The sequence below is a fragment of the Cervus canadensis genome, chromosome 1 (genome assembly GCF_019320065.1).
Source record: "Cervus canadensis isolate Bull #8, Minnesota chromosome 1, ASM1932006v1, whole genome shotgun sequence".
Lineage (NCBI taxonomy): Eukaryota > Metazoa > Chordata > Mammalia > Artiodactyla > Cervidae > Cervus > Cervus canadensis.
This window is the reverse complement of record NC_057386.1, coordinates 101,544,414-101,561,816: the sequence shown is the minus strand read 5'-3', so window position 1 is coordinate 101,561,816 and position 17,403 is coordinate 101,544,414. Positions and strand designations below refer to the sequence as shown.

The 17,403-nt window shown below is 52.4% G+C and overlaps 1 protein-coding gene across 1 annotated transcript in view; it reads right to left on the bottom strand.

Moving 5' to 3' along the window:
- GALNT9 (polypeptide N-acetylgalactosaminyltransferase 9) overlaps window positions 1-17,403 on the bottom strand; it is a 119,721-nt gene that overhangs the window by 67,483 nt on the left and 34,835 nt on the right. The window contains exon 3 of the mRNA XM_043488527.1: window positions 337-503. Within this exon, the coding sequence (XP_043344462.1) occupies window positions 337-503 (167 nt within the window). The remainder of the gene's footprint in view (window positions 1-336; window positions 504-17,403) is intronic.

Below are 17,403 nucleotides of genomic sequence, written 5' to 3'. Positions count from 1 at the left end.
GTTTTGTGGATGTAAACAGTTAGAGTCTTGAGATGAAAACCTTCTGGGTTAGGATGGGCCCTAAATTCAAGGACAAAGGTCCTTAAAAGAAGAGGAGAGGCCTCAAACACACCAGAAGAGGCCTTGTGAAGATGGAGGCAGAGACGGGAGGGGTGTGGCCACAAGCCCAGGACACCAAGGATGCCAGCAGCCAGCAGAATCTGGGAGAGGCAGGAGGGACCCTCTCCTAGAGCCTCTGGAGGAAACGTGGCCCTGCCCATACCCTGAATTCAGGATTCTGGGCTCCAGAGCTCCAACATGCTTCCCTCCCTGGGGTGCTGAGCTGGCCCCACTCACCATTATCACTGTTGTCGTCCACCAGGATCACCTCCTTGAGGAGCTGGGAGGGTGTGTGGTTGACCACACTGTGGACGGAGCGCAGGATGACCGAGAGGGCTTCATTAACAAAGATGAACACCACAGAGATCTGGGGCAGGTCGTCCGAGTAGGTCATCTGTCTGCACCTGCAGGAGAGATGGCATGAGGGGCAGAGGTCAGCGTCAGGACAGGACGGGGAGGTGGGAGCCTGGAGCCCCCCTAGGAGGCCCACTGGGACCACTTCTAAATCCTGCTACCAATGGAAGAGCAATAGGGATGCCACGGTTAGAAAAGGAATGAGCACAGTGAGAGAAACAGGGTGATGATGTTCATCTCAGAAACCCTGACTTCCACACTCTGACCCTGGACTCTGCTGTCTCCTTGCGGAAAGACAGGGAAATTGCACCTGTAAGGGATTAACGTCCCACTGAGATCACATGGAACATTTTTTTGATGCCCTTGGGAGGCATGAAAGAGAAGTGAAGGGGAGGTGATCATCTCATGGTGCAGTCCAGTGGAGGGTTCAGGAGAGCCCCAGCCTGGAGCCCACATCAGCCCCTCCCCCATGACCAGCTCTATCTGTGCCCCAGGTGGTCATGGTGTTGGCAGCTGCTAGCCAGAGGGCATCTACTGGGAAGGTCCTATGCTCAACAGACACTGTCCTCTGAAGTGGGGTCTGAGTAAACAGTGATGACAAGTAGGAAACTGTCAGATGAGGGCTGTTGAACTAGGAGAGGTGTCTGTATGGGACAGCCTGGTCATGGCCTCCACCTATCCTCAGCATCAAGATAAAATAGAATGATCAACTATCTTCTCCAAAGGTCTTATCTTGGAAGTAGGGATATGGGAGGGGAAATGAAGGGAGCAGGAAAAGCAAAATATTCCATAATTAAGCGTGGGGTGAGGCTGATGAGTGCCTGGTAATAATACAGTGGAATAAATTCACAAGGGGACACAGGAAATTATCAAAAATACAGAAGTGGGGGGAAAAGGAACAGAAATTGAAGTAGATAATGAAGTAAGACAGAAGGAATTCAAGTATGCTGGCTGCTACAATAAATGTAAATAAACTAATTCTCTCTTTAAAATAGCAGAGGCTGTTCAATGAAGTTAGATACATACACACTAATGCACACACATGCACACATTCACTCACATATTCATTTACACACAGCTCCGCTGTGTATGATTTATAATAAACACAATTTAAAAAGAGTGGTTTTTTAAAAAAGATTGGAAATACAAACAAGTGAGAAAGAGATGCCAGACGAATACTGCCTCCCTAAGCCAGACATTTGGCACAGATATCACATAGGATGGAGAAGGCTGTTTAAGAAGGAGACAGAATAATTATAAACCGTTATCCCAAAATGAACTGGCAGCTGGGTATAAAAGGAAAAATTACTGGAAAAGTAAAAGGAGAGTTTGATGAAACCATAAGTGTGCATCACCGTCAGACTGGGCAGACTGAAAAAGTAAGACTGTGGAGGAATTTACATAAGGAAGCCCCTAATTCCTTCAGGGAAATTTTTTTTTCCTTAGGCTCATAGGACATTTACAGAAAGTGGTCATGTATTTGCAAAACAGAGAACTTCAGATTTTTATGAAGCAGGAATTTCACACGCTGGGCTGGGTCTGTGGGCCTGTGACCTGAGCAGTCCCATGGGGCCCACACTGGGAGTGACCAACTCCCATCACAGCCTGCTCCGCATTCATCCATGAGCTTCTTAGTCTCATCAGCTAACCGGTCATTAGGTTAGGGGTCACACTGCTCCAGTATGACCTCATCTTAACTAATTACACCTTCAATAGCCCCATTTCCTAATCAGAAACATTCTGAGGTCCTGGCAGGTAGATATGGACATCTTTTGGGGGACACACTTAGCCCATGATTAGTCATGCCTATCCCACAACTGGAGAAAGAGCTTTATTTAAAGATGGTGGTGTGGGGGGTATTTCCCTGGTGGTCCAGTGGCTAAGACTCTACACTCCCAATACAGGGCTCCTGGGTTTGATCCCTGGTTAAGCCACTAGATCCTACCTGCTGCAACTAAGACCATGTGCAGTCAACAAACAAACAAAAATAAAACGAATACAAATAAAAATGGAGAGTCATTGTAGTTGTTGGGGGCTAAGGGTGAGGACGAGGTAGAGCTGTTTGAGAAAGATGACCAATACAGGGCGTAACCAACCACGATGATAACCGATAACTGTAATAATCAGTCATGAGAATAACTGATCATGATGATAAATAGTAATGAGGATAACTGACACTGATGACAACCAATTGTGATAATAACTTATATTAGTGGATAATCAGTCATGATGACAACCAGTCAGGATGATAGCAACAGCTGAGGGTCCCCAGCGCACGGCACTTGCTCTGTGCATCTCAGCCCTGCAGCTCCCTCAGCAGCCCCAACAGAAAAGTGAGGATCCTGGCGGTTAACTCCCCGCTCCTGTAGTGAGTGCTGCCCTCAGAGGTGGTGCTGGCTGCCCCCAGAGAGTGGGGAGCGAGCCTTGAGGGCAGCCCTCCCTCCCTGCCTGCTCCAGCTGGGGTTGGAGCGCCCTCCTGACTCTGACTAAGGAGAGCCCTGCGTCACTGCCGCGCTGGTACGGGCTGCGGGGCTGCAGGGAGAGTTCATCACTCAGGAAAATGCCTTCTGACAAGAAGACTTCACTCCATTTTTCTGTAGAGGAAGACAGTTGGAATGTATGGATTTCATGAACTTGCAAAATGTGTAAAACAGGAAAAAAAAAAGACACCTTGAGAAAGGAAATTTATCTTGAGAGTGACTGCGGCTGCAGTTGCAGACAGGAAGGACGGGTTTGGAGGAGGGGTTCTTGGGGGCCTGTGGGGTAGAGGCTGCAGCACCCCCCACTGCCTCCCCATCCCAAAGGCCTGGGCGCTGTCAGTCCTGCGCCTTCTTCCCAGCCCACCGTCCTCAGGCGCCCTCACGTGGCTTCTTTAGGGTCTCTCGCCCCCCATTGCAGGCCCCCCAAGAGCAGGCTCCTTCACTGCTGTACCCCAAGACCCCAGAGCTGGTCACACAGTAGGGCTTATGAGCATTTGTTGACAAGGGGAAGAAAGAACAAGTAAATGGGTCATGCATGGCCAAGTCCTGACACTCATGGGCTCCCCTGCCCCCATCTCAATGCACAACAACCTCAGCGCAGCAGGAGCCTCCACTGTGTTCAGGGTGTGGAGGAAGCTGGCAGAGTCTGGGGGGCGTGGGAGCTCTCGTCCCCCTTCTTCTCCCTTCATGACCAGGTTAGGAGGCTGGGGAGCTCTCCGGCTTGGCCACTGGGCCACAAACTTCTGTTTTAAAAGAGATTTCAACCAGCACGAGCCACCTGGCGCTGCCTGTGGAGAAGCCACCAGCGTCTGCAGCTGTCTCCTGGAGACACACCTCACATGAGACTCCTTCCGGGGGCTGGAGGCCATACTGGCCAGAAGGGACGAAGTGCCCGCCACCACGGCTTCCACTTGTGAGGGCACGGGGGTGAGGGGGGCAAGCACGGAGACAAAGGTTTTGGCTGCAGAGAATAGAGGTGACGGGGTGAAGAGTGGTCACAGGGAGGTGTCTTTGGACGAGGCAGTGGAGGAGGTGTGGGGGTCCCAGAACAGTCAGTCCGTTTAGGCCCTGGAAACGTACATCCAGATATTTATAGTCCTAGGTCCAGAGGCTGGAAGTCCAAGGCCAAGGTGTCCCAGGGCTGGTTCTCTCTGAGGTCTCGCTCCTTGACATGTATACAGCCATCTCCTCCCTGCGTCCCCACAGAGTTGCACCTGTATGTCTGTGTCCAGATCTCCTCTCATAAGGACACCAGTCCTGTGGGATTAGCCCCACTTTGCAGCCTCACTTTACTTCAGTCACCCATTTATAGGCCCCGTCTCCACATACAGTCACATCCTGAGGTTCCTGGGGTTAGGACTTTAACATATGGATTTGGGGGGGGACACACAACTCAGTCCACAGCAAAACCCAAAAGATAAGTAGGACCCAGCCAGGCAAGGACCAGGCAGTTCCATGGGCTGGGAGTGTGTAGGGCATGTTTCCCATTGGGCGATGAGCTGTCTCACTTTATTGTTTGTCTACACTTAACAAATCACACCCGTTGCAAACATTTGCAGCTTACAAATTGTTGTTTAAGTTAGAAATCGTGCAGTAGAGGTGGCTCATTTTTCTCCAGCACAAATTTGCATAAAAATAATCTGTTTTCCTTAGTATATAATCCCCTTCTCAGTTGGAAAATAAAATTGTTTGTGTTAAATATTGAGCAGAGGGTGTTCCCTGGTGGTTCGGTGGTTAGGACTCTTCGTTTGTACTGCTGAGGGCCCAAATTCAACACCTGATCGGGGAACCAAGATTCCACAAGCTTTGCAGAAAAATAAAAAATCAAAAAAATAAATATTGAGCAGATAGAAGGGTTTGTTTATCACACACAAGTAGGTAAGATGTCAATGGGGCAGTAAGAAAACCATGCTAATACCCCACTGGAGATCAGGAATGTTACCATCCAAAGTGTAGCCTCCTTCTCTATGCTTTTCTTTATAGCCTCTGATCCCAGGTACCCAGCCCATAGCGCACATGAATTTGACCTTGGGCCGAGCTCCTCTGGTCCTGGCTTTGTACCAGCACAAGCTCCACTGGCCTCCTGGCCAGCCTGTCCCATGATGCGCCTGCTTCTCCTCCCAGCAGTGGCCCTGTGTTTCCTCATCTCTTTCTGTGCCTGAATCAGCTCTCAGTTTCAGGGCTCAGCGGCCTCCCTGCCCTGCAGTGGAGCCAGGGAGGGGCTGGATGTGATGGTGGAAACAAAACTGACCACGCGGCAGTCCTGGAATAAGTCTAAGTAGAACCGGAGGGCTCTTCTCTGTAATTAAAAGCCCTATTTCTGTCAGACAGAAAATAAACCAAGTTTGACGGAGTTTGGAAAGAATCAGAGTTCAGCAAGAGGGCAGCTCTGAAAGCTTGTAATCACAGTGACCCAGAATGGGCCCAGGAGTGGGGCAGATGCAGGGGACAGAGGGGGGCACATGGGCAAAGAGGGAGAAGGACCTCCATCATCCCCACTCGGGGCCTCCAGGGGGGAGGGAGACGCAGGGCACACCCACACGCTCTTGGCTTACTGTAAAACTGAGGGAAGACCGGGTGATACACTATAATGATTTCAACTTGACATTGAATGTTACATCAACATAACATTTTTATGTTCAAACCGGCAGTGGGGTGTCCCCACCCTTCCGTAGACAGTCACAGGTCAGGAGAGAAAGAGATCCTGTCTCCCTGACCCCCTCCCTCCTGCTACTACCCTCCCTTCGCAATGAACCCGTCCCTTTCCAGCCCCACCTGCTCTGGCAAAGCCTTGGCCTTGACTTTGGTCTCCCCTACCTCCCCCCTCACCACCCACTAAGAAAGGCATGATCTCTAGGATGTGAGCTGGGCCCCCTCTGACCTGACCTCTGTATTTTTCCTCTTGCTCACCTGATGGCCCCTTGTGGCCCCAAGTGCTTCCAGGAACATGAGAGTCTGCGCCTGCCTCAGGGCCTTTGCACGCCCTCCCTGCCTGGCACATATCTCCTCTATGTGGCCACATCACTGACTGCTCCTCTGCTCTGCCTCCCAGGCTGGGAGCCCCAGGCAGGGCTTCCTATTTGTCTGGTCACTGCCTCACCAGCACCTAGGACTGCAGACGCTCCAAAGGCTTCAACACATATCGTCATAGCTTCTGGTGGACTCAAAGGTGGGGTGTGAGATGCACATTTAAAGCTATGACACATGTGGATAAGCCTCTGGATAATTCTGCACGGAGGAAACATTAGAAGTCTAAACGTGAGTGAGGCTCAAGCTGAATTTGAGGATACATGTGCACGTACACCCCACATGAGCACACACATGCCCACACTCACACCTGCCACACACATCCATGAGCCCCTGACAGAGGAATTGTGTACCCCCATCAGGAGCATTCGCCTTATTTGGGGGACTCTTCAGTCCCTGCTGAGCTATGTGTAATCCATCCAGACCAGGTTTTCCCAGTCTCAGCCCTCTGGACTTTTGGGGCGGGATAATTCGGTAATTCTCTGTTGTGGGGGCTGTCCTGTGCACGATAGTGTTTAGCAGCATCGCTGGCCCCCACCCAGGTAGAGACAATCCAGAGTGCCTCCAGGTGTCTCTAAATGTGCCCTGAGGTGACATTACCCAGTGAGGAGCCCTGGTCCAGGATCTGAGGTCTGACCCTGGAGGGCTTGAATTTGGCAACCATTCTAGCATTATCAGGCTCTCACCACCCATCCCAGTGCGCCTGGTGATTGACACTTGTTGGAGTGCAACCCTCTCGAGGTCCCTTCCTCCCCCTGAAAATTGAACGCCAGCCAGAGTCCTGTCCATCCTGTCTCAGGCTGAGGACATTTGCTGTGGTCCAGCTCAGCCCCTTCCTCTTCCCCAGTAACACATGAAGTCCACTTCCCATCATCACATTCTAAGTCCCAGCCCCTGGATGCAGTGAGGGATGTGACTAGGTCTGAACCAGGCAGTTCCCCAATAAGCTCAGGAATAGATGCACAGGGTCACAGAAAGTTTGTCTGAGGCCTTGGGGAGATAAGATGTGAGGCTGGAGCAGCTGCATTCATTTTGTTTCCAGTGGTCAGGATGAGGCCATGAGGCAAGAGCAGAGCAGAGAGACGGTGAGATGCCAGGTCCAGATGACATCAGCTGAACCTCAAATCCAACTTGACATGAGGCCAGTGCTTCCTTCAGACTTTGTAGTTGCAGGAATCATATATCCCCTCCCTGTCTCTCCCTTTTTCTCTCTTTTTCCAGACTAAGACAGTTTGAGATGGATTTTCTGTCACTTGTGATGGAAGGAGCCCTGATCCAGCACAGGTCCTAAAATGTGCGTGATGCAGGGACGCACTTGCCTGAAATCAAGGATGCCCATCAGGAGGGGTCTGCCTGGCTGCAGCATCCTGGAGTCCCTGACCATGCAGAGAGGGGAAAACAGGGGAGCTGGTGGGTTCAGTGCTCACATTCCATCTCAAGATGTCCCTGTCCAGGTGAGCTAGGGGCTTTTATCATATTGTTGGTGGAGATGACACCAGCTGCTTCATCCTAACCCTGTCCTTGTCTGGGACACAGACAGTCCCAGCTTGGAATCTTAGTTGACTCAAGAGGAGGGGAGAGCCAACTGCCAACCCCCTCAGTTAAATTCTCGGCAAACTCCTGTCTCCAAGACTCGGGTGTCCCCATCATCCTGTGAGGCAGAGACTGAACAAACCAAACTCTGCAGGGGCCCTGAGAAGGAGCAGGAAAGCATCCTTGCCTTTATTGGTTCACAGGTGAGACCCACAACAACCTAGGACGCATGAGGGGAAGCCTGCTGGGGGCCCAGGGAAAGCTTCCTCTGTTCTTAAAGAGCGACAGGATGTAGGAATGTATTTATTCTAGCCCTTTGGAAATTTGACCTATGAAGTTGTGATGCTGAGAGCTGCAGCAGCCATGTTGTGACCATGAGGAGCATAAGCCCAATGCATGAGTGTGACAGAGCAGAAAGCTGGAAAGAGTACAGGTTCCTGGTGATGTCACTGAGTCACCAATGCACAGCTCTGTGCCCCCTCAAGCCTGTGGACTTCTTGCTATCTGAGATTAGGAATTCCATTATAGTTGCAGCCACTCCTGAGTTGCTGGGTTTTTCACCTGAAAGCATTCTTTCTGACATGGAACATCCATTCTTTTTAGGGGGAATCCCACTTCTACCTTGAAATGTCATCTAGCCCCTGTACCCCCAAATGTCACCCCATGACAGTCTGAGATGGGTGTTCTGGCAGCTTATGCTTTCCAAAGATGCTGCAACATCAGCTCCCAACCCTCCTGGCACTTTGCCTCCCTCCCCTCGAACCTCAGGGGCTCAGCAGCCTCTCGCCAACGGAACACAGGGAAGGGATGCCACGTGGCTTCTGAGCTGAGCCATGAAGAGCAACAAGGTTCCATGTGCTGGGACTCTGTTCTGCAGCCAAGTAGTACCACAGAGGGAACCGGGCTCTGCCCTGACTGCCAGGCTGTGAGGAGGTGCAGGCCATGAAAAGGGGCCATGTGTGGGTGCTCGGTGGACTATACATCTGCTGGCAGGCGTGTATATGATGGCACCCCCAGGTGATTCCAGCCCCCGTCGTTGAGCTCCCCCGCCAACATCACTCCTTCCCAGAGCAGTCCCAGAAGGCACCGCTCAGCGGGTCAATTTCCCCTGCACCCGGTCTGACCCCTTGCCTCTGAGTCCATTAAAATGTGGTTTAACACAGCTGACTGAGTAGCAGCTGTAACCGCGACAGGTATGCTCCCCAAAGCCTGGGAGTTCCATCCTTCTCTTGGACACATGGCGTCCTGCACAGTGCTAGGCACACAGTGGAAGCTTCCCGCAGGCTGGCGGGCTTCACACGCGCCCCCATGCCCCGCCAGATCACAGCTACAGGAGGGGCTGGGCTGTGGGCACCCCCCAAGAGGCTCTGACTCAGCCTTTGCGTGCCCCACCTGGAGCCAGAGAAGTCAGACATCCTCAACCACCAAGCCGTTTGGCAGAGGATTTATAGACCCAGAGAGCAGCAAGTGGTTACGAGCTCTCGAAGCCACTTCCGAGGTCGTGGCTGGAATGCGCAGCAGGCGGTGTCCCGGCTGGCCTCACGGGAAGCGGGGCCATGGCAGAGACACTAATGGAAATTTATGGGGACGCCCTTTGTGCCGCTGGAGAGATAAACGCAGGATGGAGAGGGGATGAAGTGGCCACGGCCTCCCAGGAGGACAGCAAGCCTCGCCTGGTGACAACAGGACACACATCCATCTCCGGGCGGGGGAGACAGGTCTGAGCTGAGCGCAGGCCGGGGAAGCTGAGACTGATGTTTCAGGGAACAGCTGCCAGGAGGTAGCTCTAGGAAGCCTGTCACCAAGGCAGCAGCATCTGTCTGCTGGGCCAACACTCTCCTGCCCTCTCGGGGACATCAAGGTGAGCCTGGAATCCCCAACTAGCTCGGGCCACAACAACGCCCAAGACAGGATTCTGATGGGCATAGAGGCAGAGCAGCCCCCACAGAAAACCAGCACAGATTAGGCTGCTTGGGAAGGTAGGAACTGGAGTCAGCGGGACGAGAAGCACCAGAGCCTCCTGCTTGGGGGTCCTGTCTTTCCAAGACTGAGTCCATCCTTCTGTCCAAGGAGTTGGCTGCAAGACCTCTCAGAAACAATATGTATGTGCACAAACACACACTTGTGTGCATACACTGCACAGGTGTATAAGCACACATGCACACAAGTAATAGTGAAGTGAAAGTCGCTCAGTCGTGTCCAACTCTTTGTGACCCCCATGTCCATGGAATTCTCCAGGCCAGAATACTGGAGTGGGTAGCGGTTCCCTTCTCCAGGGAATCTTCCCAACCTAGGGATTGAACCCAGGTCTCCCACATTGCAGGCAGATTCTTTACTAGCTGAGCCACCAGGGAAGCCCAAGAATACTGGAGTGAGTAGCCTATCCCTTTTTCAGCGGATCTTCCCAACCCAGGAATCAAACCGGGGTCTCCTGCATGGCAGGCGGATTCTTTACCAGCTGAGCTACCAGGGAAGCCCACACACAGAGTCAGACACAACTGAGTAACTTTCGCTTTCACTTGCATACAAGTAAAACACTATGCAAATACACATACAACATAGATGTACACACATGTATTACACATGCCCGTGCGTGCATTCTCCTGCGTGTACACATAGGGCACCTTGCACACGGCCACACACCGTGGAGATGTTAATGGCTCACACTTTATTTACTTTTAATGATTTTTGGCTGTACTGGGTCTTTGTTGTTGATGGAGGGCTTTCTCTAGCTGTGGCAAGCGGGGGTTAATCTCTAGTTGCGGTGCCCAGGCTTCCCATGGTTGTGGCCTCTCTTGGCTCTCGGCTTTAAAGCACCAGCTCAGTAGCTGTGGCATAAGGACTTAGTTGCTCTGAGGCATGTGGGATCATCCCGGACCAGGGATCAAACCCATGTCCCCTGCATTAGTAGGCAGATTTGAGGGAAGCCAAATGGCTCACATTTATTGAAGGCACCTATGCATGGAGCTAAGGGCAGCCCCCACTTGCCCACAGCAAGCAGGTTCAGGCTGACTTGCATGTACCCTCGGAGAGACACATGGGCTGTGATGCATGAGAATCTTGACACCACATATTTGAGGAGATCTGAGCACACACACCACCATCAGAGCTCAGAGCAAAAGCCAGTCAGAAACAGAACATTGGGCCATGCACAGAAAGACCCCTCCCAAATCTCCTTCGTAAGGGGCCCAGTGGGATAGTCACACCTGGGATTGTAGGATGAAGGGCATGGTCGCTATCCAGGTGCCCTGAGGCCTGCCCACACCCAGGAAAGTGAGTGGACTGCCCACACCCAGGAAAGTGAGTGCCCAGGCTGCAAATCCCTGGGTGCAATGCTACAGAGGAGCCCTGGGCCTCCTAGCATGCCTGTACATGGACAGCAAGGTCCATCAGGGCCCAAGTGCACGATCTTCAGGGCCTATGACCTCCAGGCCCTCCAGGCCCTCCCTCAGACAGTCTCTGGGGATGCTGGGCCAGAGGCTGATGACCCTTCACATGCAGGAGTCCAGCTCAGCACCGATGTCTTCATTCTGTTGCTCCAGCAGCCCCAGCAGGGCCTCTGAGGATGCTCGGTGAGCCCATGGGGAGGACAGTGGAAGGGAAGGGAGAAACAGGACCCCAGGTGTTTGTTCATCCACTTCCACATTGGGCCCTGCTCCCCCATCCAGCACATTCCCAACTGAGATGGAGCCATGGGGCAGGCGGCCCCTGCTTCTCCGTCTCCTGAAGCTAATGAAGCCTTGGACCTGCTGCCAGAGGACCAGAGGGCTCCAAGGAAGAGCCCAGTCTGCAGGAGAGCAAGCAGGTGGGGATCTGTTCCCAGTAGTGACCATCCCATGCTAAGAAGCAGGCTCACCTGACGGGTCTCTGCCCTCCCAAGACAACTCTTTCCCTGAGCACAGAGGAGGCTCCGGGGGCTCTGGGAGCTGGTGGGAGGGGAAGAGGGTCAGCTAGCTGCGGCCATTCCACCCGGGGAGGAAAGAAACCGGCATGTTTCCATGACAACCCCACACTTTCCATCCCATCCCATCAGTCTGGGACACGCCCCCACTCGCAGACCCTAAGCCCGCCAGCAGCAGTGTCGGAGCCACTGCGTGGAGTCGGATCGGCATGCGGGGCCTGCCTCCAGTGCCTCGCAGTCACCATCCACTAAATCTGCACTTATTACACTTGACAGCCAAGTCGTGCACAGCGGAGACGATTAACAGGCACTAAGTCTTCGCCAGCACCTAACGGGGGGCAGGATGGGGTCTCAGATGAGCCCATTCATTTTTATGATGCTGTTTAATTTGGGTTTGCCAGTCTTCCTTCCATTATCCGAGGCCCAGTCTTAATAATCAAGATCTATGCTATGTGCTTTGTGGCATAATTAAAGCTGCTGCTTAATTAGAAAACCTATCTACCTCCAGACAAAGGGAAATCGATAGTGTACCTAATGGAGAAGGGTAGAGAGAACTTTGGTTTGAGAGTGGAAAGGGTTGCCAGCTGGGATTAGCACACGAACACACGTGTGTGCAGGCCCAGTGCACACATGCACATGCTTCTACCTTCATGTGTGATTCTGAGGACTACACCTGCCAGAACCAGTCAGTAGGGCAGTTTCTGATTGGATGGATGGGCTCCAGGAGCTAAAGGTTGCTCGGGAAACCAAACTCTGAAAGTTTCCAACGGGCATAGGCTGAGCTTGCATTTGTTCATTTAATCCTCCATGGATGTTTGCTGAGGGCCTCGAAAGCATCAGACATGGCCATGACATGTCAGCTGCCACTGTCAGCCTCGCAAGCCCCGTGTCAGCCTGCCGCAGGGCCAGGCTCAGATCTCCTCCCTCGGGCGCCAGGCATCCTTAGCGCATCACATCATCCTCTGACTCCCTGTCATGGCCCCTAGAAGCCTCGGCTGGCGATATCAGGTCAGGTACTGCGGGCTGGGCTGTTGGATGGCGTCTGGGGCAGCCACACTGGTTGGTGTGTCTCAGAGGCTGGCTCTCAGAGCCTGGCCAAATGGATACTCTGACAGAACACGCTGGGGTTTCCTTACAACATGGCCGCTCGTGGGCCAGGGGACATGCCTGGCTGGGTGGGGATCCCCAAAGCCCTACTGCCTCCCCTTTGTCCTCCTCAGTGGGATGACCAGCCATATAAGCCCACTGATTGCAAGTGGGGGGACACTCTCTCCACCTCCTGATGGGGGCGGGGCGGGGCTCCAGAGGAGGGTTTTGAATCCACCTTTGAAAAATGTGATCTGTCAACAGGGTGATGTGAGGAAGGTAAGATGCGGAAAACTCACCAGGCACAGGCTGCTTCCTGATGGTGTAAATAGTTATGTGGGGCCACAGCCAACCCCGTTCACTTACATATCAACTATGGCTGCTCTCAACCCTGCCCAAAAGCCTGAAACGTTTACTCTCTGCCTCATGAAATTACGAGAAATACATACTGGTCTCTGCCCCCATTTCCTGACACAGGGCAACACCCTTGGAACCTCCAGGGTGATGGGCGAAGTCAGAGTGCCTACACTGAGCTCCTGAGTGCCTTGAAAGCTCCTGGGTTTAGGGAAGAAGTTTTGTTCTAATGAGGTGATTCTGGCTGAGTCCTGCTTGGGGCCTGGTCACCAGAAGGACCAAACCATGATTAGAAGTTAGAACACTCACCCCCATCTCCACCCTCCAGGGAGGAAGGGGCTGAAAGTGAAGCTAAAAATGGACCGTGCCTATATGAAGAAGCATTTATAAAAGTCTCTAAAGTAGGTGATTCAGAGTTTCTGGGTTCCCAAATAACCTGTGCCAAGAGGTTGCATGCTAAGTTGCTTCAGTTGTGTCTGACTATTTGTAACCCCATGGACTGTAGCCTGCCAGACTTCTCTGTCCATGGGCTTCTCCAGGCAAGAATACTGTAGTGGGTTGTCATGCCCTCTTCCAGGGAATCTTCCAGACCCAAGGATCAAACCTGAGTCTCCTACATCTACCTGCATTGGCAGGCGGGTTCTTTATGACAAGTTCCTGGGAAGCCAGGAGGGTGGGTACTCCTTGGAGAATCTCCTGTGCTTGGGACCCTCCCAGATGTCCCTGGGCACTCCCCAACTGGCTGTCCCTCTGTGACCTTTATCATATCTTTATTACATAAAAAGCCAGTAAACACAGGTGTTTCCCTGAGTTCTGTGAGCAGTTCTAGCAAGTGTCTGACGCCAAGGAGGGGTCAGAAGTGCCAGGGGCAGCCTAGATTTGAGATTGACATCTGAGTTTCACCGGTGGGGTCTAATGCTGACTCCAAGCAGATGGTGTCAGAACAGAGTCAAACTATAGGACAAGCAGCTGGTGTCAGAGAATCGGTCAGTGTGGGGAAAACTTACACATCTGATACCAGAACTGTTGTCAGTGTGGTATCATTGTGAGAGTAAACAGTGAGGGGTTTATTTTTAACACGTGGCCTTTTTCAGAAAAGATTTTCTGACACTCCCCCGCCCCACTGCAGAACATAAGGCACAAGGATACTGCATTTTATTGAGCACTTATTGCTGTCCTCTCTGATGCCTCAACACCCCTTGTGGGTTTCCTAGATTCTGCCTACATCCCACCTGAGGATGCCATCAGTTTCCTTCCAGGATCCTGACTGATCCTGGGGCCGACCTGAAGGCAAGCAGAGCTGATGGCTAACAGCAGCATCCCCTAGATCAAGCCACACCTGAAAGCCTACCGTTCAGTGCTTGAGCCAATAAATTCCTTTTTTTTTTCCCCTTAAGTCATTTTAAATTGGGTTTTAAGTCTTACCAACTCAGCAAACTGGGGCTCATGTTTTATGCAATGCTCTCACGATGCCTTGAATAATCCCCTAGATGCAGTCTATTGAACATAGAAGGAAGCTCTGGGCTGAGTGACTGGAAGCAATAAGCTCCAGAGAGGCCCAGGGTAGAGTGTATGGGGCAGGAGGGGTGAGGGGGAAGGGTATGGGGGAGGGACATGAAGGAGGGGCATGGGGAGGCCTCTTTTTATTTCTAGTTCCCCAGCCACACTGCCCAGGGGGATAGGGGCGCCTGGTGCCAAAGACTTCTCATTTCTTTTCTGGGAAAAGAATTGGTATATAAACAAACAGATAACTAAATAAAATCCACATTCTCTAATTCAGGGAGGCAGAGAGCTCTGCCCCTGCAGATCAGAGTTTCTGTAAATCAGGCTTCTATCAATTAAGGTGGATTGTAAATGTCAGCTCTTTCAAAGTTCGCCCTGATGTCTTCTTTTGTAACGTGAGAATGACAACTGGGATTGATCGCTCTGTCAGTTTTTATTTTGGCAGACTGAGGTTCCTCACAGGTGGCCCGCCTGCTCTGTGAGGGGAGGGCGGGTCTGAATCCTCAAAGGGAAAGTCAGAATTGCTCCTGCTGCTCGCGCAAATCCCAGGCCCAGCAAGACCCGGGAGGTGCTTCCGAGGACAGGAGGGTGCGCAGTGACGCACCACACACATCAGGGGGAGCACTTTCCGCTTAAAAAGCAGAAAGGCCAATGCAAATGTGCTTAAGCAAAAAATTTAAATATACACGTGTAGGTGTAAAGAATCCATCTGCCAAGCAGGAGATGTGGATTCGATATCTGAGCCAGGAAGACCACCCTCGAGAGGGAAATGGCAACCCACTCCAGTATTCTTGCCTGGGAAATCCCAGGGACCGAGGAGCCTGGGGTTGCAAAGACTTGGGCATGACTTAGTAACTGAAATAACAATGAATGTGTGCATATTTGAATTTACTGCAGAGTCTAGAGGATTTTTTTTTTTTTTTTTTTGTAATTTATTGCAAGTGGATTCAGGGACAGCTGGATCCAGGTGCTCACAGTATGACGCTAGAACCCAGTTCCTCCCCACCTCCCAGCTCTGCCATGCCCTGCACTGGATTTTTTTCTTGGGTTTCGCAGGTGAGCCCTGGGAGGTCAAGCTCTTCCTTCCTGTTGATAATATGGTGTAGCTCCCCAGGCTCCAAAACTTGCAGTTTTACTTTGTGGGGGAAAGCTTGACTTTTCCCTCATGGCCGAGACGCACTCTCAACCGGTCTAGACCGTCTGATCTTCCTGATCCAATCACTGTGGCCGGTTGACCAGAAGCTCTGATTGGCTTAGCCCTGGGTCATGTGACCAACTCCAGCAGGAGTGGGACGTTTCCATTGGTCCCCACATTGAACCGGGAGCTACTACCCAAAGAAAGAGAAGTGGATTTGGAGGAGGCAAAGGACAAGTCTGTTACAGGCAGATTCTCATCTGTTCTATAACTGCCCCTGCTCTGGTGTTTGGAGAGGTGGCAAGACCACTGGGAGACCCCTGCCCTTGGCCCAGGGCTAGGGGGCCTGGAACGCCAGAGGTCCAGTCACCCTGAGCCCTGAGGGCTGGGACCCCTTGGAAAGCAGGCCCTGGGGGAATCGGGGATCACAGAGGCTTCAGTACCACCGTCACTTCTTTGTGACTGAACACAAGCCCGATGCCTGTTGGCATCATGGAAGGCAGCATGGAAGGGTTCTAGAAGGTTCCACAGAACCACAGGAAGGATGTGGTAACTGGGAAACAGGGTAAGAAAGGGCTTTCTTCAGTCATGACAACGAATGCTATGATTTAAAGTAAGAGATGCAGCAGGAGAAGGAACACTCTCCTACTGTCTCTGACCCACGTCCAGTGGCTGAAAGTCCCCTAGAGTCACAGGGACGGGGTCCTATGACCCGATATGCCATGTGACGCAGGGAGGTGGAGCATGGCGCCACCTCTGAGCCAAGTCAGCTGAGGTGTCCCCACTAGGACCACGTGCACGGGGAGAGGTCACAGGAGGGAGCCTGGCTTGTCCACGCCCTGTACCTCCTGGGAGGTGACCTCTGAGCCCTTGGAACATCCTGATTGATGAGAGGCCTGGAGCCTCGCAGGGTAATCTTTGCTGCAAGCAAGTTCCTGTGGGGCCTCAGCTTGACCTTGGCAGGAGCTTGGAGACTGAGGTCAGCCAGTAAAAACCCAGACACCAGGGCTCAAGGGCGCCCCTGGTGGCAATACGTCGCCGTGCGCTAACACCTCACTGCGCGGAGAATCTGGCACTGTCCCCGCGAGCCCCGCGGCTCTGAGGGGCATCTGGGACTCCTTCCTGTTGTCCTTCGGTGACAACAAGCTGCACCACATGTGTAACAGCTCTGCGGAGCCCTGCGAGTCCTTTAGTGAGTTATTGAAGCTGGCCTTGGGGGTCCTCCGAATGGCACCATGGCTGCCCAGGGGCTCAGAGCCAAGAATGGTGCTAAATTCCAGCAGCTGTGCTGACTCTGCTGACTGAATAACTGGGGTCATTCTCCAAAAGTCAGGACACAACTGAAGGGCGGGGAGGGGGTGGCTTTCAGAAATCGACGCACACTGGAACACATGCGCACTCACACACGTTCTTGCACGTGCACATGCGCGCGCTCACACACCCTCAGAGCGCAGACTGGCGCTTCCCAAACCTGACTCGTTCAGGTCCATGCCTGTCTGCTGTCAATCTCAGCACCCCCTGCCTTATTACTTACTTAGGATGTTTCTCCAAATTGGTCTTTTTACACCTAAATGCACTTTTTATTCAAAAGAGGACCTTTATGTCATCCCTGCAAATGGAAAGAGGCACTACTTGTGCTATTTCAGTGGTAACCATGAAAATAAATGTGATGAAAATAAAATAGCACCGCCACCTGCAGCACGTGGTGGAGCAGGTGGCAGCCGCCCGCTCTAGGCTCTCTGACTGTAACGGGGACAGAAGGGTAATTTCTTAGGGATGGAGTCACAAGGGCGCCTAACCTCCCACCCTGTGGCTCCAAGCTGTCCAGGGAACACACCAGCACATCTAAGGGACAGGGTGGGGCGAGTACATGGACTCAGAATGGGGCAGACGGGCTGGTTACCACGTCCTAGGCCCCAGCACTCCCTGTT